Source organism: Typopeltis vanoorti, chromosome 23 (genome assembly GCF_054136105.1).
Source record: "Typopeltis vanoorti isolate ZY-2024b chromosome 23, IOZ_Tvanoo_1.0, whole genome shotgun sequence".
Classification (NCBI taxonomy): domain Eukaryota; kingdom Metazoa; phylum Arthropoda; class Arachnida; order Uropygi; family Thelyphonidae; genus Typopeltis; species Typopeltis vanoorti.
Window position 1 is genome coordinate 53187875 of NC_143571.1, and position 23465 is coordinate 53211339.

Genomic DNA, 23465 nt, shown 5'->3' on the forward strand with positions numbered 1-23465 from the left:
ATAAGATAAAAGATTGAAAGAAAACTGGATATATAGGCAGTGCACTGAGATATAAGAACTACAAAATAGGAACAAAACCAGAAGCATTCCTGAAAGTGAAAGAACTTAATGGAAAAACAAAATGTACACAATCTAATAACATCAAGGACAAAGATGGAAACATACTCATCGATAAGGAAAAGATAAATGGAAGATGGGTGGAGTACTTATCAAATTTCTATGATGATGGTAATGGTAACATGTTAGATGATTCACAACACTTCAGTTAAATGTAACAACAAATACCACTCTACCCACAAGAAAGAAGGTAGAACACGTAATTAAGAATCTTCCTAATAATAAATCCCCTGGGCGTGATAATATTCCAGCTGAGCTGCTGAAAGCTTTGACCAGCAATAATATCAACTATTTAGTGGAATCCATTCAGGACATCTATAAAACAATACAATTACCTGAAGTTTTTACATCTATCTATCTGCATACCAATTCCAAATAAAAATAATGCACAAAATTGTGAGGATTACAGAACTAGGAGCCTAAATATCCCATGCATCTGAAATTATTTTAACCATTGTTAAAAAACAAATTGAAAGAGCCTTAAGCAGTGAATTGAGTGAACAACAGAAAGGCTTCAGAAGAGGAATGGGAACCATCAATGCTATCCTGGAACTAAAAATACTAATAGAAAGATCACCTGAAAGAAATAGGAACATTACATATGCTTTATAGACTTTCAGAAGGCTTTTGACCAGGTAAAACATAATAAAATGTTCAATATATTAGATAAATTAGACATAGAAGATCATGTACTTAAGATTATAAAAATGATTTACACCAAACAGAAAATGCAGCTGTTTAACGATGAGACTTCTGTAATGAAAATAAAAAGAGGAGTTAGACAAGGCTGTATCCTTTCACCAAATCTATTTAATATCTATAGTGAGACAGTGATGAAAAAGATTGAAAAACAAAAAATAGGAATTAGTATCAATGGTATAAAATACAACAATCTTAGATATGCTGATGATACCATTCTAATAGCAGAAAACAGAAACAAATTAATCAAATTACTGCAGCTACTAATTGAAAAAGGTAAAGAATTTGAATTAGATATAAATGCAAAACAGACCAAATTTATGAAAATCTCAAAAGAAAGCAGATCTGAGCCAGAAACATTCATAAACAATATGAAAATTGAACATACAACAGAATACAAATATTTAAGCACCTACTTTACTGGAGCATCAAGACAAATAAAAAAAAAGGTTAAGAACATTAGTGTGGCCAATTTTAACATATGGAAGTGAAATCTATGAAGTGAGACCTGGAAGTGCATATTCAAGAAGAGAATAAGTCAACTGCCTTTGAAATATGGTGCTATAGGAGAGCTCTGAAAATCCCATGGACAGAACATGTGACAAATACAGATGTCCTACAGAGAATGAGAACACAGATCGATTACAGGAAATGATCCAGAGAAAGAGGATATTGGCAGGACATGTACCGAGAGGTTCAGCAGGACAGAGGATACTAACAGTTTTAGAAGGAAAAATTATGGGAAAAGGATCAAGAGGCAAAAAACGAAGCACATGGCTTGAAGATATAAGATCATGGACAGGATCAAATGGCTATGCAGAAACAAACAGGAAAGCCACTAACAGAGAGAACTGGAAGGACATGGTGCTGCACCCTCTCACTGAGGAAGCTACATGAAGAAGATAGTAATTAGCACTTATCGAGTATCACATTATCAGTATCGATAATTACAAAGATAAAAGGGTAGTAGTTCCATTATATAAATTCTGATTAGATCATACCTGCTACTGCATTCAGATCTTGTCACTGAGATTTCGAGAGGATGAAATGACTTGAAGATTGTGAAGAGGCAGGTAATGAAAATGTTTATGAGGATAAACTAAAGGACATGCAAACTACAGAGTTCATGGATAGAAGACAGGGGATGGGATATAACTAACTGAGACATTTAAGCTACTAAAGGTATTTACCAGATTGACAGTAGGGAGATTTTTCATGTGGTAGAAAGAGGGAAAGGAACAGAGACAAGAAAGGGGATTTTCCTAGAAGTAGTAAGAAGAGAAGAATACATTCATTTACATGGAATGTTGCCTGAGAAGGTAGTGAAAATGCATATGGTGGATGAGTTTAAGAAGTAAAGAGGCTTAGTGTTGTTTAAAGTGGACTTCCCATGATGAGCCTTATGACTTCATAAAAGTTTGGAATAATAATAATTATTATTATTATTACCATAAACCTACAGTAAAAGCACAGAATGGTACAGAAGATCTGAGCAGTAAATAAATAGGATAGTTAATTCAAGTAACCAGATAATTAGTAGACTATCAGATATGTGAGTCTGTTTTATTCAATGATATGTATTTATCCATTGATTGTCTACATGCAGAAAGAAAGCTGAACTTTAAAGCAAGAAAATTCTCTAAGTTTGATCTGGAATGATTGGAGTTAGCTGATGCAACTGTGGCTACGAGGTCAGTATATTATGTTTGTTAATTTTGTAGGTTTTCACACAAAATTTCATGCAAGAAGAAACACCCGAGTTTCCAAATGGAAAACCATGCCATACCAATATGGAGGACATTTTGTGTCCCTAGATGTAGTTAAAACAAGGGGATAAATATCTATGGAGGTGCTCCATCAATTAGTTAATTCCACTTTGCTAGGAAAAAAAGCTGTAACATAGAGCCTGAAAAAGCATAAAATAGGACACACATGTGGCACCATTTATATGACTGGAATTATTTCAATACTTTCACACCTTTATTAGGTCCTCTTGCTATGGTATTACTGGAATCGGTGGAGTTTGGTATAATTCCCTGATTGGTAGTTCAGTCAAGGTATTGTATCTTAAGAACAAGAATATGAGCTGCATACCTTAAATGATTATTAAGGTATACAGGTGTGATAAACAAGAAGATGCACAAGGTTTGTTTTCTGGGAGGTAAAATGAATAGAGAGATTGAGGCATTGGATATGAAGAGTAAGTGAGCAAAAGAGTTGCTAGTGGAAGTAGTAACAAATGACTTGACTGGGAACAAGGAGAATACAATGGATATCAGGAGGTTGTTGAGAAGGATAAAAAATAATAGTGTGAAAGGAATGGTAGTCAGTGTGTTACCCAGATATGAGAGTAATGAGATAAGGTGGACAGCAAGAATTGGAATGATATGTTAGCCAAAATGTGTGAAAAGAAAGGGGTGCAGTTTGTTAATGTGTGGAATGAGTTTGAAGGAAGAATTGAGCTGTATAAGAATCATGGACTACATTTGAATCATTTTAGTGTGTCATTTGGAGAGACTGCTGTTGGAATGAGAACAGAGAATGAATCTGAAGAAGTAAGAAGTGATGTGAAAGAACGGGAGAGTAAGGAAGGAGAGATTGAAGTGACACTAATGAAAGAATAAGTGGATAGCATGAGTGTAAAGAATGAAAGAACAAGTGTGCAAGAAAACAGGGAAATGGAGACAAAGAGTGGACAGGAAAACAAAGTGTGAGAAAGATCAATGCCCAAAGAGGAAATTAGTGTGCGAATAGAAAAGAAAGGAATGGAATGATGTAGGGGGAAAACTGAGCTTAAAGAGGGTACTGGGATAGCTAATGAGAGAGAGAGAGAGAGAGGAATGGTTTGAAAAAAAGCTTAAAGTTTCATCTAATAAGTGGTATCAGTGAAACTTCTTATAGATCCAGGAATAAGTTTTTATGTTTGTATATGAATGCTAGAAGTATCAAAACAAGAGAAATTAAATAGTTGCATTAATTGAATTCATTCACCCTAAAATTGACGGAATAAGTGAGACATGGTTGGATGAAATCTTGACAGGAATAGCGATGGAAGGGTATGATGTATTTCATGAAAATAGAGAGGATAAAAACAGAAGTGGAGTGCTATTGATGATGGAAAACAAGTTATGTCCATATATGGTAGAGATGCAAGGGGTAAATAGTGGCAGTGATTTTGAGACAGTACAAGGGTGGTCTCTAAAGTTCTCGGCCTAACAATGAAAAAACGAATTTATAAATTTCAAAATTATTTTTATTTTTCAACATAATCTCCCTTAAGACGAATACGTTTATTTCAGCAATGCTCCAGCACCATTATCCCATCCCTGTAGTGGTTCTCAGTAATGTCTACAAAATATCCATCTACAACTGCAATCACCTCTTGATTCAAAGAAAAACTCTGACCAGTGAGGAAAAGTTTTAGTTTTCGGAAGAGACAGAAGTCAGAGGGAGCCAAATCTTGGAAATAGGGTGGATGTTCCAACAATTCATAGTGCAGAACCCTTAATTTTCCCATTGCAAAACACCTTTGAGGCAGGTGCATTGTCCTGATCAAAGATGATATTTTTCTTCTGCAAACCAGATCTTTCTTCACGAATTTTTTCATCTAGCCTGGTTAAAAGATCGGAATATTATTCCCCTGTTATTGTTTTACTCTTTTCAAGATAATTAATAAACAAAATGCCTTTAGCATCCCAAAACACCTTTCCTGCTGTTGGAACTGACTTTGTCTTCTTTGGCGCTGAACAACCAGCTTCTATCCGCTGTTTTGACTACTGTTTAGATTCTGGTGTGTAATGGTGAATCCAAGTCTCATTCATAGTAATAAATTGACACAAAATCAGTTTTATTCTTGTTAAAATGCTCCAAGCACTGTTGAGAGATTTTCATGCAAGTGCATTTTTGATCTGCCATGAGCAAGCGTATCACCCATCTTGTGCAAAGTTTTTTCATTTGCAATTCTTTATGCAAAATATATCCTACACATTCTTTTGAAATGCCTACAGTCTCAGCAATTTCAAGCATTTTGACTTGCCAGTCATCCAATAACATCGTGCATTTGATCAATGATTTCTGGTGTTGTTACACTTTTTGGACGTCTTTCACATGGATCATCTTCAAGTCTGGTATGGCCATGTTTAAACTAAGAAGCCCATTTCTTAATTGTCGAAAACAAAAGAGCATGCCCATACACTTTTATGAACTTCAAATGAATTTCTTTTGCTATTTAACCTTCTTTTACAAAGAATTTTATAACTGCACGGTACTCAATTTTATCCATTTCAAGGGATACAGATAACACTTTTGCTTCAGACAGCTGTATAAAACAAACTACTTGAAAACAAATGACTTGCAATTTCACAAGGATGCTTATGACAGATGTACTAACTTAGAAAAAAAAAATCTTGCCGATAGTATTGCCATGTATGGTCCAGGCCGAGAACTTTTCAGACCACCCACGTATGATATGAGATATATCACTGGATGATGGTATAGACCTGGCAATGCAGAACGCAGTTATTAGGAAATGTATAAGCAAATTAGCAAAGCAAATTGTAAAAAGGTGATCGTTATGGATGATTTTAATTATGGCACTATAGACCTGGATGACAAGATAGCAACTGAAAGTAAAGAAAATTAATTTCTTGAGTTTTTGAGGGACAACTACCTCAGACAATATGTAAGAGAGGGAACACAAAGATTGAGGGTCTTGGATTGATCATCTCATCAGAGGATTATTATAAACGAAGTGTCAAATCTCCCTCCAGTTGGTGATGATGAAGTGATATAGCTGGGTGGTTGCCAACCATGTGAGGACTTCTGTAAGGGAAAGAGTACAAGTGGAACTACAAGGATGGTGATTATGAGACAGCTTGCTTATTTCTGAACTTTTGCTATCCTTACAAACTAAGACACCATCCTTGCCTGTTCTTTGTATTCCTCATGGAATTGATTATTACCATATTTCCAGCTGTAGCATGGAAAGGAAATCAGTGCTACTTAGGTGATATTCAAGAGCAACCTAGCAGAAGCAACATCTAAATGTATTCCAATGGTCAGAAGGTAAAATAAGATAGGTGTGAAATGGATGAATGAGAAAATTAAGCATGCAATACAGAGATAAAAGGCATTATGAATCCAACATACGAGGAATGGTGAATAATCAATTCCATGAGGAATACAAGAACAGGCAAGCATGATGTCTTGGTTGGTAAGGGTAGCAAAAGTTCAGAATAAGCAGCAGTTAGCTAATGAAGCCCGAAAAAAAAAAAATCTTAGGCATTTATTTTGAAATGTAGCTAGCAAAAAAAAAAAAAAATAATAATTATGGTAGGATGGCACTGATTGGAGAAAGTTGTATAAGGACAACTGCTGCAGAGAGTATAGTTCAGATATTTAATGAGCACTTCATCCTAATGAACCAAATTAGAAAGTGAATATATGGACACCTGGGCAGTATGCATGTTTTCTAAAGTGGTCCTCACTAGGGTGACTCATAAATGCTGGCAGGCATATTCCCGTAAGCTCTCTGGTCAACTTATTTTTAAGAAACTTTCATAGTTTCTACATTCAGCTTTGAAATAATGCTGAATCTAATATCCACTTCATTCTTATAAATTTTGCAATGCTGAACTAAAGCCTTCATCATCATCAAATTCCTGATATTTACTCAAGAGGTGTACAGGATATGACAGTACTACATGAAAAATTTCTATCATTACTAACTTCCTATCTACAATTTTCCTCCAAATCAGTCTGTGCCTGTCAAGACTCCAACATTATCAGATCTTATATTTCTATCTTCTAAGGCACTTTTTACTCTGTCAATCCACCTATATCTTCGTCTTCCTCTGGGTCTTTTTCCAGCCAACCTGGCAGAGAACACTTGTTGTTGTTAATCTTTCCTCTCCCATTCTGTATAAGTGACCATACCACCTGAGATTAGCTCTGCTAACATATTCCTGGATGTTGACAGTGGCAAGTTCTTTTATGCACAGACTGAGAATTCACTTATGAAAAATACACGTCTCCAACTTTTCAAGTTCCTTAGTATTGCAAGACAGTTTTTGCTCTCTTAAGGTTTCTGCCTGGTCTCTGAGAACCAACCAGTTCGAAACAGCTGCCAGACCAGTGAAACCTTAAAAAATGGCCAAATTAGAAAGCAAATATACGGACGCCTCGGCAGCATGCATGTTTTCTAAAGTGGTCAGAGGTAGGGCGACTCGTAAATTCCAGCAGGTGTATTCCAGTAAGCTCTCTGGTCAACTTATTTTTATGAAACTTTCATAGTTTCTACATTCAGCTTTGAAATAATGCTGAATCTAATATCCACTTGATTCCTATAAATTTTACATCACCAAACTGAAGCCTTTTGGCTCTTTATTTTAGTAACTGTTTCATCCTTGTGAATGTGACATCATGAAGAGTTTGAAAATAGTGGATGAGGAGGAGGAGAGATTGATTGAGAATGAGGAAGAGGTATATGGGGAATTAAACAAACTCTATGTTAATAAGGATGTGGGACTTGAGGATATATCACCACATATTTTGAAGGAATGTGCCAGGGAGTTGACATCTGCCTTGATGTATTTGTTTAATATGAGTCTTACATTGGATCATTCAAAAGGAGAAAAAGGACAGCAAGATTGTACTGCTTCAATAAATTAGGTGACAGAACTCAATCAAATTATAGGGCAATCAATCAGTGTCTCAAGTGTTGTGGTTGAAATGTTGAAAAACCTGGTGAGAACCAGGTTCTAGAACTGGGTTGATAACAATGGTATTATCTTTGATGGAGCATGGATTTGCTAAAATCTACTTACTTATTACAATGACAACAATATTGGACATGGGGGATGGATACACAGTAGTATACTTGCAAAGGCATTTGATAGATTACTGCATGATAAGTTAATAGTGAAACTAGAGTGGATGGGGTAGTATATTAGACTAGGGCATTGGATTGGTTCACTTATTCATATTTATGTATAGGGAGCAATATCCCAGAAGAGGAAAGCTATTAGTGGTGTACATCGGGGGGTCTGTTTTAAGGCCATTGCTGTTTAACCTGTGTTAACGATATTAGGGAAGATTTGAATGGGGTTATTCAGTTTTTTTTCAGATGACACAAATTGGGGACAAACTATGAAGAGTAGGATAGATGCGACTTTAGAAGTAGAATGGATAGACATTGAGTGAATTAGCACAGGAGTGTGAATGCCAGTTCCATGTTGTGAAATGTAAGGTTTTAAATTTTAGAAAACAAAGATGGGATGTAGAATTTACTGTTTGGTAGGGATATACTGGTGGAGGTGAAGGAAACAGATCTTGGGGTGATGGTGAATATGGATCCAAAATTTAGACGACACACTGCCAAAACTGTGCAGACAACGCACCAAATGGCAATTATGTGGAGGACACTGACTTGTAGAAGTAAGGAGATTCTGTTTCCATTGTACAAGGCTCTGATAGATCCATACGGACTACTGTGCATCTACTGAAACATCTCTTCATCCTTTTGAAAATTCAGAAGCGATTGACTAAAATAGTTTCTGATCTCTGGAATGTTGTATATGAAGAAAGGTTGAGATGATGCAATTTGCAGAGTCTACAGGATAGGAGGAAGAGGGGAGATGTGATAGAGATGTACAACTTGGTAAGGGATTAAAGTTGAAGAGGTTTTACATAAAATGGTGGGAGATTTGGGGACACAAGAGGTCATCCCTGGAAGTCGGATGTGAGCAAAGGAGTGAGAAACAGGTTTTTTGCATGGAGATTTGTAATGATTGGAATGCACTGTGCGAGATCTTGCTGTCTGTAGAGAATTTGACTGAGTTTAAGGCATGATATGATGAGCTGTGTGTATGGAAAGAACGACCACCTAGATGAGTCTTTGACTCCATGGAGTCTTAGGATGATGATGATAATAAATCTATTCTCTTGATATTTGAGGCTAGCAAGACAACATTTTTATGAAGCTACCATCTTATGATATCTCTCCTGCCCTATACAATTAGATTGCCAGCTTCTTCCCTGGTTGTGTATTGCATGCTATGACAGATGGTTTCCACTCCTCAGATTTCTCCATCAATGCTAGAGTACCACAGGGCTCTGTGCCTTCAACCACTCTTCCTTCTATGCATCAATGAACTTCTCTCACTAAGCTCAAATCCCATTCATAATTTTGCTGATGACAATGCACTATTCCCTTTCTACATTCATTAAACCTTGTAGTGTTGTTTATGATTCAAGCTGCAAGATCTATACTATAAGCAATGCTTTAAACACTAATCTGCCTTGCCATTTTCACACTAGGTGAAAATAATCTAGCATAATCTAGTAATGACTTATTACACAGAAGAAAGTATTAATATTAGTATTATCCTCAGACTTCCATGTAGTCTGAGACTCATCCTGGAAGGTCCCTCTGTCATACATACAGATCATACCATGGCTTAAATATATTCACATTTTCTGCAGACACTACATTCTCAGACAATGCATTCCGATCATTCACCACTCTATACAAAAAACCTCATTCTTACTCCATTCTCTCCTTATATGGCTTCTAGGGATGATCTCTTGTTCTCCCCCTCATCCTCCACTATTCTATGAAAAACCACTTCAATGCAAATCTGATAAGAACCCCTTTCCAACTTATACCTCTCTATCATATCATCAATCCTTCTTCTATCCACTAGACTCTGTAAATTGCATCTTCTCAACCTTTCATTATACTCAACATTCCAGAGACCAAAAACCAGCTTAATCAATTGATCTGAAGTCTTTCCAGTACCTCTTCATCCTTTTGAAAACCAGATAACCAAATCTGTGCACAGTAGTTCATAAGTGGCCTAATCAAGGACTTATACAATGGAACTAGAATTGCCTTACTTCTACAAATGAGCCCACGGCATCATTGCCAAAATTTGTTGTATTGTCCTCACAATTTTATCAATGTATTGTCTACAGTTTAGATCCTTATCTACAGTCATACCAGATCTTGTATTTCCTCCACCTCCTCCAATATACCTAAAGGAAATGTACACTCTACATTCCATCTTTGTTTTCCAATTTTAAACTGGACACTGAACATTTTAAACAGTTTTGCATTTTCATATTTACGTTAGGGACACAAAACACACGTATTGAAATGATTATTTTACTTATTATTAATAAAATAACAATTGACGTTTCGACTGCTGTATTGAGGTCATCATCAGAAAAATACATGTGTATATGAAAACAAGCTACATGCTCTCTTGTTTTCATATACACATGTATTTTTCTGATGACCTCAATACAGGGGTCGAAACGTCAATTGTTATTTTATCAATAATAAGTAAAATAATCATTTAAACAGGTATGTTTTTTGTCCCTAAATTCGTAAATATGAATGCTGATCACCATGTAACCTTAAAAGAAAGAGTTTTACATTTTGAAACACTCAACTAGCAACCCCACTCCAGTGTCCATTCACTTGGTTTCTTCAAGTCTTGTAAAGCAAGCCACATCTGCTCTACTTCTCATAGTCCTTCTCAACTTTGCATCATGATGCAAAAATACCACTTATTAGATACAACTTCAAGCTTTCTTTGAACCATTCCTCTCGCTTTCTCTGTCATTATCCATCCCAGTACCCTCTTCAAGTTCAGCTTTTCCCCCTACGTCGCAGGGCCATTCAATTCCTTTGTCTACTCACACATTAATTTCCTCTCTGAGTACTGATCTTTCTCACACGGTGTTTCTCTGTGTAACCTAACTCCCCCTGTTTCCATGTCTGTCTTGCAGACCAGACTTGTTCTCTTACCCTCTACATTCATGCTACCCACTTCTCCAATCATAAGCACCACTTCAGTCCCTTCTTCCTTACTCTTCCACATTACTGCTTATGTGCTTGGATCCATTCTCTGCCATCATTATTCTCCCTTCCAGCACTAGCCTCTCCAGATGACTCACACCAAAACCATTCAAATGCAGCTCCTCACTCTTATACAATTCCATTCGTCCTTCAAATTCATCCATATATTTACAAACTGCATTCCTTTCTCTTCACACATTTCTGCTAACACATCATTCACAATCCTTGCTTATCACTGTCATACATGGACAACACATTGACTACCTTTCCTATTACACTATTATCTTTTATTCTTCTCAGAAAGCTTCTGATATCCAGTCTTGCATTCTACTTGTTTTCAATAAGTCATTTGTCTCTACTACCACTACCAATTCTTTTGCTTGCTTACTCCGTGTATTTCCACAATTATATCACTCTAGTCATTCTACCTCCAAGAAAAACACTTGGATTTATCCCATATTTCAACTTTACATTTAGCTGAATTTAACTGACATCCTTTTTCATTTGCCCAGATGGCCAAATGAATGGGGCTTTGCAGGGTTACCACATCTGCACTATTACTAATGACTCTTCATCCTAGTTTCATCATCTGAAAACTGAATATTTCCTTGCAATCCATTGACAATGTCACTGATATAAAGATTAAACAATACAGGTCCCAGTACTGAGCTCTTTTAACCTTCTCCTTACTTGATGCTGCTCCCTCATATATAACTCTGATACCTATCAGACAGCAAATCCCAAATCCAGTTCACTAATCTGACATTCAAACCTATGTTCTCCAACATAAATACCAGCTTATCATGTAGTGCCCTGTCAAATGCCTTTATAAAAAACAAAAAATAAAAATAAATAAAAATAAAAAAAGGCAGAATATGCCTTTCCCTCATCAACCACTCTTGTTGCTTTATTATAAAAGGAAAGCCATATTAGAAGGAAAAGATTTTTGCATAATCTTTGCAAATATAGTGCACAAGCAAATCACAGTCTACTTACAAGCCTTGAAGATATGAACAATTTATATTTACAAGCATTGCAGAGACCAATAAATTGTGACTACAATTCATTTAATGAACACAGAGCCTCTACACTTTTATGATGCGTGAAGTTCATTGATGGTTTATGATGCACAACAAAAAATGTTCCATCTGGTGATTTCTTCCACTTTCTGTGCGAATATTCAAATATTCACACAGAATATTATGTCGGTTATTCTTCAGTCACTGAACATATTCCACAAATAAATTTTGTGTATGATTATATATATTGTTCTATTTTTCCATGTTAAAATATGTACCTGAGTTCCATATTTTAACATAGAAAAACAAATAAACAGGAGAAAGGATTTTGTAATTTTGAAATTGCTAAAAATGGCAAAAGTCAATTGATTTGAATAGAAACTAAGATTGACATATTAACATTCTGAAAATGGCAACTCACTTGCTTCAACTAATTGTGCTTATAACCAATTGCAGCAATTTTAAAAGACAAGCAAAAATAATCATGCAATGCACCTCTGTTCAGTAGATAGATATTATCTGAACTTTTATGTTTTATTGTTCTACAAATTTAACTAGGTCTAACTACAATGCTTCCCCTCATTGCATATTGATACATACTACTTAATCAGATAATGTTTAAATTTTGCTTCTTTTCAAGAATCTCTAAGAGGTGTCTAAATGTTACTACCAATTATCCTCAGAGATATGATGTTATTTTCAAATTATATATTCATTATGTTGAACTAAATTCAACTATTCATTTATAGCATTATATAACTAAAGCTTCTGTTTTAAAGTACGTACAACTTTCTTCTATTTCCTAGATATTTACTGGGTTAATGTGGAAGAAATGTTTCATAGAATGGGGGGGGGGGTAGAACAAGGGGACATCCCTAGAACCTGTATAAGGAGGATGTGAGCAGGGACATAAGGAGCAGGTTCTTTGCATGGAGAGTGGTTGGTGAATAGAATAAGTTGCCTGACACTGTTATGAATACAGATGCAGTGAATGAGTTTAAAGCACAGTTTGACAGGCTTTGCATGTAACAAGTGTGTGCCTCCACACAATGTCTTTTGAATCCATGGAGGACTGGTGATAATCACCTACATTTCTAGAATGAATAATAATTCAATAAGATTTCCAAGTATATAAAAATAATCTTACAGTTCCTTAGTTTTTCACAATATTCTTGTATTTTCGGTAGTTACTAGTCATTCATTTTTAGGCATTTATAAATGCAGGTCACATGCTGGCATGATAGCAATATGTTTCTTTTATATACATTGTTTTAGCTTTACATCACAAATTATAATAAAATAATGAATTATTGCACATTTTAAAGCAAATGACTGATTATTCAGCTACCTCAATTTATTAATAAAGATGAATATATTTATTTAGGAATCTTTTCTGATAAGACAAAAAAATATAATCTAGGGATAATATCTATCTCAGTTAAGAAAACTTATTTAACATGTTGAACAGGACTACATCATGTTGAAAACATGACTGGAAAAAATTAGAGACTGTCTTCAGTTTATTGTAAATGTAATGAAAAAATACTATATATGAATTATTTTAAAAAATTCATAACAAGCATATTTCACTTACCTTAAATGTAACTCTCTCATTTATCTGAGTGTTTGAATCTAATTTTTCAAAAATACATTCTTTTGAATCAGGTTTAACTTCGATCAGATTGTGCTGAAAATTCACTTTAATGCCTCTGTTTTTGACCACTTCGGAAAGTGCCGCTGCATATTTTGGTGCAGCAAATAGTACACTGAGGGCTGTATTAAAATAAATATTTGCTTTTTCTCTCTTGTTGGCCTAAAACAATTTAAAAAAAAAATAGTTAAGGAAAATAACAAAGAAAAAAATCAATTGCAAAGTAAACAATTTAAAAGAAAAGTCTGACCTATGGAGAAAAATTAAAATCATCCTGCTGAGAAGTGAAAATAACATGGCAAAAGATTTATCAAGACTTCTATATTAAAACACATAACCAACAGCATACACTAACATAAAGAATTTACAAATTATATGAAAGAATAAAAAATAAAGAAAACATTATTTCAATCTACCAAGTTGTAGATTAATTTCATTATCCAATGTGAGGCTACATAGCACTCCACTTAATCTAAAGCAGATTGAAAATGCAATAGATCTGGTCTCTAGAACAGGATTTCCAGATTATCTAACTCTTAACTCACTCAGATATTACTAATGCACTATAAGTTTAAGCTTTAGTCAGTAAGATTCATATAAAAGACTGGAGTGTCAATGGCTTCAATTTCTACTTAATACTGAATAATGCATAATGAAACATAATGCAATTTCAAAATATATTAGGATAGGTTGATGATTTAAGGTTTTATCCTAAAAGAATTAGAAATGCTTATAGCTTTACTTGCACTGGGATATTATTTTCGTTCATAAACAATATTTAAATATAAGACATTTCTACTTTGAAAAAAGTTAGCATTTTGTTTGGTAGGCATGGTATTTTTGCTATCATGTGATAAATCCTTTTTAGAGTACTTTCCTTAATAAAGTAGACTAATGAAATGGATGATGGGCAAGAGACAAAATTTTAGTTTATATTTTATGAGAAAATTAATCTCAATCAGATCACCCATTTTTTTAAAAATATCATCATCATCAAATTCCTGCCATGTACCTTCAAAGGGTGTACAGGATATGATAGTACTACATGAAAAATTTACATCATTACTAACTTCCTATCTACAATTTTCCTCCAAATCAGTCTGTTACTGGTCAAGTCTCCAACATTATCAGATCTTATATTTCTATCATCTAAGGCACTTTGTACCGTATCAATCCACCTATATCTTAGTCTTCCTCTGGGTCGTTTTCCTGCTAACCTGGCAGAGAACACTTGTTTTGCTAATCTTTTCTCGCACATTCTGTTTAAGTGACTATACCAACTGAGATTAGCTCTGCTAACATATTCCTGGATGCTGACAATGTCAAGTTATTTCCTAATATCCTCATCTTTAATATGATATTGCCACTGATGCCATCTGTTTACACCTCTAATCTTTCTCAGGACTCTCATATCTGCGGACCCTAGTGTAAAAATAATCATATTAAAAATTCTGAATATTTTTACGTATTAATTATGCTTGTTAGTTTTTGTTTTCATACACGCAGTGTCTGCACTTGTGATGTGCTCGTTATGAAAATGTTATATTAGAAGTAACATGTAAAGAAGTAAAAATATTGAAGTACTTACTAAACTGATTATTTGTGTTACTTATAAGAAAGTTTGTTGTATTTTAAAATGTTGAGTTTTGTGTTTGTGAAAGACTTTCTTTAGCGCTGATGGATACAGCGAGTCAGCCATTTTATTGCAGTGCGTAGTTTCTGACTTTTGTAGAGTGCGCATGCTCCCGGAGAGAACTTGATGTGTGATTGACAGCTGACAAGGAAAGCGTTGCGTATCCAAGTTACAGTTGTAAACAAGAGTGCGTTCGGAAGTTTTTAGAACACTGGCCGAGGAATATTCAAGTTGGAAGGAACTTGATTTTTTGTGTGCGGCAGTCAAAGGAAGTTTTATAATGTATTCCGAAAAGGGAATAGTGAAAATAATAGGTTTCAAGCAGGAATAAGAAATGAATAAAAAGGAAGTCTTGAAACTATAGTTTTTTTATAAACTGGCCGAGGAATATTCAAGTTGGAAGGAACCTGATTTTTTGTGTGCGGCAGTCAAAGGAAGTTTTATAATGTATTCCGAAAAGGGAATAGTGAAAATAATAGGTTTCAAGCAGGAATAAGAAATGAATAAAAAGGAAATCTTGAAACTGTAAGTTTTTATAAATTGGCCGGTAAATATTCAAGTTAGAAGAAACTTGATATTTGTTTTTTTGTGTGTGGCAGTCTGAAGATATTTTATAGTGTATTCCGAAAAGGGAATAGTGGAAATATTAGGTTTCAAGGAGAAATAAGTAATGAATAAAAGGAAATGTTGAAACTGTAAGTTTTTATAGTGAAATAAGTTAAGACTGTCAATTTAGTATTGTGAATGAAAGGAGAACTTGTTGCTTACATTCTAAAGTGAATGTTTTTCTTAGAGAAAATATTGATAAGGAAGTTTTATAAGTATTAAGAATGCCTGAAAGTGAAAGTTTAGAAAATATATTGATTAAGAAGATTTTTAGGTATTAAAGGTGCCTGATCTGATGAGTATTACTACTAAAAGGAAAACAGGATATAGTCAAGAAGACTTTATGTGTGTTATATTGATTGATGAAAAGGATCCTGATAATGAAGTACAGAGCCTTGTAACTTCTGGAAAAGAGCCTTAACAGAAAGAGAAAAAGACTATGAACATTTTTTTGTGATTGTGAAAGAAAAAGTGTTTAGTCTTAAGAGTAAGTTTATATTTTTAAATAAGGCCTTGGATCCATATAATCTGTAGTTATAGTTATGTATATTGCTAGAAGTGTATATATATATTGTTTTTAGTTTTATTAAATGTGTTTATTTTGTACTTGGTATTGAGTCAATGATTAGTTGGATTCTGAAAGAGTGAGTTAAAGTCATTGCACCAATTGGAGTGAACTCTTTGTGCAAATATAATAACATATAGGGACACTCGGAGTCAAAAATAAAAATAATTGTTAGTAAAAGAAATTTATATAATATTTCATCTCATAAGTATATAGAGAGAATAATAATATACATAAAGAGGGAAGTATATATAAAAAATACATATAGAAATAACAATGGCGTAGCCTACAGGATAATTGATTATCATAACTAACAATTATTATTATTATTATTATTATTCTCTCTATATACTCTCTATATTATTCTCTCTATATATTATTATTCTCTCTATAAACTCATAACGTTCATAACGAGCACATCACAAGTGCAGACACTGCGTGTATGAAAACAAAAACTAACAAGCATAATTAATACGTAAAAATATTCGGAATTTTTAATATGATTATTTTTACACTAGTCTTTGGTCAAGTGTTTTACTTCTGACCCAGCTCTCAGATCCATAAGTTAAAACTGGTTTAAACACTGTCTTGTATACAGCTAATTTAGTGTTCCGACTAATTTCTCTCTTATTCCATATGAATTTATTCAATTGACTTCCTATCATACCAGCTTTGTTGATTCTGTTGTCTATTTGCAAAGGTTCGTCGATTGGTAGAGCCTCTGCTACTAATGGCTCAGTTAAGTAAGTTTGAGCGCGGTTAGTAGTTGGAAGGGGACCAATCGTTCGATGCTGTTGGCACACTATCCCTCGATGAGTCTTTGGACTCCCTGGAGGTGTCAAATAATAATAATTTCCATTAATTATATGAAGAGCCAAAGGCTTCAATTCAGCGACAAACTTATTTAAGTTAAGGGATATTACATCCCATATTGTTTCATAGCCGAATAAGAAACTGAAAGAGTTTCATGCTGAATATAGTAAATATATATAAAGTTTGGCGAGTCCAAGCGTAAGCAAATACCTCGATGAGACCTCAATAAAGGTTGGAACTGGTCTGGGTAGTGACCTTCTCTCACTCATAATGTTCTACATTATGAGTGAGAGAAGCTCCTAGGAGCTGGGTTTCACATTATGGGGAAATATCAAGAATAGTGATCGGAGCTTGCTCCACCCTTACCATGATTTGCCTCAGTGTTGCACTCCCTAAAGGGTCAGTTGTAACACTATCCAGATATTTGCTTACGTTTGGACTCGCCGAACTTTATATATATTTAGTATATTCGGCATGAAACTCTTTGAGTTTCTTATTCAGCTATGAAACAATATGGGATGTAATATCCCTTAACTTAAATAATTTCCATATTTAATTTACCATCTTCACTAAAAATCATCCCTAAGTAATTGAAATGTTTTACTTGTTCCACAGGTTCTCCATTCACAACACAGTTGACATTTTCAATGATTCTGCCTAATTTTCATTGTCTTTGTCTTTTTATTGCTGACCTTTATACCATATCTATTACAACAGTTATTCAATTTAGTCAGGGAATCTTGTAGATTTGTAGCAGATTTATTTAGAAGTATAACATCATCTGCATAAGGCAAAGAGCTGACATCAACATCTCCAATTTTGATATCAGGTTTAATACCACTTTCCTTCATAATGTGATCCATATAGATAATGAATAACAGAGGGGATAATGTACATCCTTGTCTGACACCAGATTTAACATTAAACCATCTTCCTGTACTTCCTTCAATTCTAACTGACATACAACTCAAATAAAGATTAAGTATTGCTTGATATAATGCTATATTGACACCATATAACTGTAGCATATTGAATAGCTTCTCTCTTTTGACACCTTCTGATATGTCTTTTCCAGATCAACAAAACTGAAATATAGATCTTTGTTATATTCCCATGATTTTTCAACTATTTGTCTTAAAGTGAAGATCTGATCCTGACAGTCTCTATTTGGCCTGAATTCAGCTTGTTCTTCACCAAGCTTTTCTTTCATAATTCTTCTCAACCATTTCTCAAGTATACTTGCATAAATCTTACCAGAAACACTCAGTAGGGAAAAACTTCTGTAATTCTCATATTCAGTTTTATTGCCCTTTTTACATGTGGGTACTATGAGAGCTCTACTCCAATCATCGGGAATTCGTCCCTTGTCCAAGACTTCTGAACAATGCAGTGCAGCCACTAAGACTTTTATACCACCATATTTCAGCATTTCTGGTCGAATATCATCTACTCCTGCTGCCTTTCCACATTTCAAGCCTTTGATAGCTTTTTCTACTTCAAGTATGGATATGTATTCCTGACTGTATGCCTGTTGAGTGTTTTTTACCACTGCGCTATCACTGCTTGTTTCATTTAGCAATTTTTCAAAAGATGCGCAATGGACCAATTTTAGTGTACTGCACATGATGTGCAATGGACCGATTTTGTTCTACTGCGCAAGATGCACAATAGTTATAATAATCTTTTCCACCTATTTTCATGTCACCTTTATCATCTCTAAGTCCTTTTACAGCACTCTTTCCTCCATTTGTATGCTTCTTCAACAACCTCCAGAATATTTTGCTACCTTCTTGATATTTATTTTCTATGTTCTTGTCAAAGTCCTCCCATGACTTTTGTTTAGCCAGTTTTACAGTGTTTAGCTTTCTTACATTTGTCTCTGTATTCTCTAAGAGCACAAGCAGACTTATAGACTTATTTGCCAGGAAATTTTGATATGGTTTCTTCTTTTCCTTCACTGTCTCTTTAACTTCCTGTATTAAATATATCATTATTATTGAATCTCACCAACAAAAGGTTGAAACCTATCATACATTCTTTTGCCAAGTAAGTGCTAATTCAAAGATCCTGTTCTAAATACCAAACACAAAAATAAAATTTTAAGCTTTATGTATTCTTGTATTATTATTGTAATTATATAACATTATAATGATTTATAAGTTATAAATCATTATAATAATGTATCATTATGATAATATATTATTATAACTTAATGTTATATCATCATGATAATTTATAAAATTTATTAATTAACCACTTATGAATCCTTGGAGGTGTCACATAACAAAAATTATTTATAAATGAATCAAAAATTGAATAAATACTAACTAATAAATAATAAATAAACAACTTGAAAATACCAGTGGTGGTGGGCAGTAGATGGCATGGTGTGGTTGGGTTCATTGTAGTCAGTGGATTACGTGGTGGAGACAATGAGCTGTGGATTGGGCTCCCTCCCTCCCTCGATGAGTCTTTCGACTCCCTGGTGGTGTCATGTAATAATAATAATAAATTTTATCATCCATTCACTGTTCTTGAAATGAAAGTTCTGGCTAAAGATATGGAATGTATGGTTACTCTTAAACATATTCCATTTTCAGATTTCATCATCAATACTAAAAGAGACACTTGTGACATTCATAATGAAACTGCTGATGGCTTAAGAGTTGAATCTGCTCAAGTTTTATATAGAGCCAATATTCTCAACTTTCACAATGAATGAATTTTTAGCTGCCTCAATTGGCTACAAATACCATTATCAAGAGCTAACAACATAGGATAAGTGACTTATTATGAATTCTGAATATCATCAGAAAATGTCTCACTTGTGATTTGGTTCCAAATTCCACTAAATCACAAATTTCCTAAAACAAAATTTTAGAAAATTTTGTTTTAGAAAAGAAGTTATTTTCTAAAACAAAATTTTAGAAAATAACTTCTTGGGACAAGCAATCTGTAGTTCAATTTCATACCTTTCTTGATAGACTTCCAAAAATTTACCATCATTATCCTCATTAGGTCCCTTTCAAGAATTTATGGATTGCCAAAAATCCAAAAGAGTAGAATTCTGCTATATTCCAGTGTTCAATGTATGGATGTTCATTAAGTTGCTAAATATCTGTCAAAATTAAAACCTTCAGTTACTGGAACTTATCCTTCCTATATAAAAAAATACTTCTTATTCTATTTCAAAAATTAAGGATATCAAATTAACTCAAATGATTTAATGGCAGGTTCTGATGTTATGTCACTATTTACTAATACAATCAGTCTTCAACTTACGATGGGGTTCCATTCCAATGATCCAGTCATAAGTCGAAAAATCACTATATGAATCATAAGGATATGCAAACAATTAGCATACCTGAATGCTAAAAGGTGTAGGTCTGTTTTGTTATATTTTAAAATGATTTTACTCTTTGTTGAAAGTTTATTTTTCACTTGGTTAGACTATAATAAATTTAGTTTAATCGTTTATCCAAGTGTGAGCAAACAAAGTTTGCACCTGAAAGTATCTTCAGGACTGGGTTAAGGTGGTATACAACACCAGGGCAACACCTTGCAAAGGTGGAGCAAGTTACCATCACTCCTATCTCAGTATCTCCCATAATGCAAAACACATCTCCTTGCGGATTTGTCTAATGTTATGCATTATTAAGGGAAGGGCCACTACCCAGACTAGTTTCGACCTTAATTGTGGTCTCTTCAGTGGGAGCCAGGCCAAAGTGGAGATACCAGGCCAAAGCATTAGCAAGGTCATCTCTACTTATAGGAGTGGCCAAACGGTGTGCCACCTTTTTAATAAATTACTCTGGATTTAGAAAAAGATGTTGAAAGTTTATTTTTCACTTGGTTAGACTATAATAAATCTAGTTTGATCCTTTATCCAAGTGTGATATGTTTGTTTGTCATAGTCTTCATAGTCTGAAAGGCATCCTGATTTAAATTTGGATGGTGTGTAGCATCTGAACGGTTTTTTTTTTTGTTTTTTTTTGAAAAGATATTCATATTTAAAACTGCTGTATGGAAAAGGCACACATCATTCTGGAAAATACAGCATTTGATCTCAATGCAGTGTTATGAGTGTTATGTGATACCCCAACTTTTGAGATTTAGGTTATTCAACATAGCACAGTACTGATGTTCACCAATCTTTTTTTTTTCCCACAGAACAGCCTGTCTGTCCAAAATATGTCAGATTATTCACAAGAAATCTGATAAACAACTAAAGAGGAGACAAACATTTTGTCTTTTGTAGTTGGTAAGAGATTAAACAATTCTGTTAACAGGAAAATATGTGGATGTTAGGTGAAACTTCAAGATTTTGCTGAACAGTTCAGAAATACCTGAAATGCACATGCACCAGAGCCATAACTAGAACAAGTCAAGCAATGCTTTAGTCCCAGGTGCAGGAAAGTCAAGAGCATAATTTATAATTTATAAAAAAAAATGACACTTTTTTTTTAAATATTTAAATGTTTGAATATTTTTTGAATATTCTAAAATATTTATATTTATTGAAGTATGGTTTTAGAAGAAATTTCTAAATAAAAATTAAAATGTACTCTTGAATCCCCTCCAATTAGAGGGGATACATAATCAGCATTTCACTTAAAATACATAAATATCTAGTTATATCAATGATGCATATGCCATAGCATGTTCACCCTATAGTTCATTCCACAGAAAAATATAATAAGTTAAAATAAATGTCATCTAACCTCGTGGTACATAACATGATATATTCACAGATGGCCAATGGAATGATAACAGATGAGCTAGAGCTGACTCACTATAGAAAACTCACAGGGAACCCTAAGAATAGTTTGTTAGAGCCAATATTCTCAATTGTCACAATGAATGAATATTTATTAGACCTTAATAGTTAGCTATTAAGAATTTCTTTTGGCACAGCTACCATATGGGAATTGGTTGGAACTCTTTGGTAGTTTGTTATAGTAGTGGTTGCTACAGTGAGAGTCAACTGCATAACATGAAATAATGTTATGTGGCACCAGCATAACACAAGTGAATCTTAATATGCACTATGAATGTAGTTATATTCTCTAAGTGTTTTTAATATATGCTATAAATGCTTATAAATAAATAGTTATTTGAAACAAATTCTAAAAACCTTTCTCAAGTAACTATCAGAAAGATACATAATCTTTTGTGGTGCTCCTCCACACTTAATTGGATTTACTGGTTGTGTAAATACAGCATTTCCTTCTTTAAAATTCTTCAGAGCTTGAAAGGTTTTTCCTACTGTTTTAATTGAATAGTTTGAACATACCCCTGGTGTTTCAAAAGCTTCAGGAAGGCCTTTAATCTGTTTAAAAGTAATACAAAAAATTTTAATAATTATGAAAATTTATTAATTATATAAATCATCTTATGTAGTAACAGACAAAATCAAATAACAAAAATAAAAATGTATGCTTCATTATAATTAATCCATAACCAAATTTCATAAAGGTTAAAAATAAGGCAAGCATAATAAAGAAGTATCAAATTCAGAATCAAATGAATAAAATGTAATTAAAATATTCCAGTAAGTTAGGAGTTGTCCACAGTGCAGAACTTGTTTCATAATACTTTTTGTGATACCATATTAAGTGGTGTTCAACCTTTTTTACTACGCGAGCTACTTTTCTATAAAAAAATTATTCGGTGATCTACTCTCTTATATAGATCATGTTCCACCAACCTGATATCTGATTATGCACAAATAAACAACTAAAAAAAATACACAATTAAAAACTTTGTATTTAAAAATTTATTTATCACTTTTAATACAACAAATATTTTAATAGAACAAAAAAAAAAAAATATATTGGAATAAAATATTTATTTCTCTATTTTAGAAAACCAAAGTTAGAAAAAACAACAAATTGATTACAAACCTCACAAGTTACAGAAAATGCTGGTTGATATTAAAAAAAAAAAAAAAATGTTAATATGAAATTTGGCATTGTTTGGACCTTGCAATATTTTCATATTCAAGTTGATATGAAGAAGTGGCCAATTGTAAAGAATCATCTGAATGATCATTTGTAATTTGGTTTCTTAATTGATTTTTTATGACTGTCATATTTGAAAAAGCAGATTCTGACAAGTATGTCGATCCGAAATACGACAGAATTTTTCGCGCAATATCAGTTAATATTGGGAATTTTTCATGTGCATACTTCCAAATGACTTCATTATTTATTGATTTTAAATGTAAACTATTCTGAATGTTTATTATCTCAAGTTCTACTTCAGCTTGGTTTATATCAAACAGCAAACTAATTTTATTTGAAATTTCTGTGATGTTCAAGTTGTCTTGAAATGGATTATTGATAAAAGATACAATAATTTCAGTTTTATTAAAATCTTTAAATCTTGAATTTATTTCTTCCTCAACTAATCCTATTTCATGAATAAATTCTTTCAAATCATAGCGAAGCATTTCTTGATTTTGTTCAAAAAATTTTAATAAATATGAGAGATATCTAAAT

General features: G+C 33.5%; 1 protein-coding gene across 3 annotated transcripts in view; it reads right to left on the bottom strand.

Moving 5' to 3' along the window:
• The window catches only part of Sqor (Sulfide quinone oxidoreductase), a 124480-nt gene that overhangs the window by 31586 nt on the left and 69429 nt on the right, over positions 1 to 23465 (bottom strand). For all 3 annotated transcript variants that reach the window (XM_090413140.1, XM_090413141.1, XM_090413139.1), the window contains exons 5-6: positions 22100 to 22294; positions 13292 to 13510 (exon numbers count right to left, since the gene is read on the bottom strand). In XM_090413140.1, coding sequence (XP_090269266.1) covers positions 13292 to 13510; positions 22100 to 22294 — 414 coding nt within the window. The remainder of the gene's footprint in view (positions 1 to 13291; positions 13511 to 22099; positions 22295 to 23465) is intronic.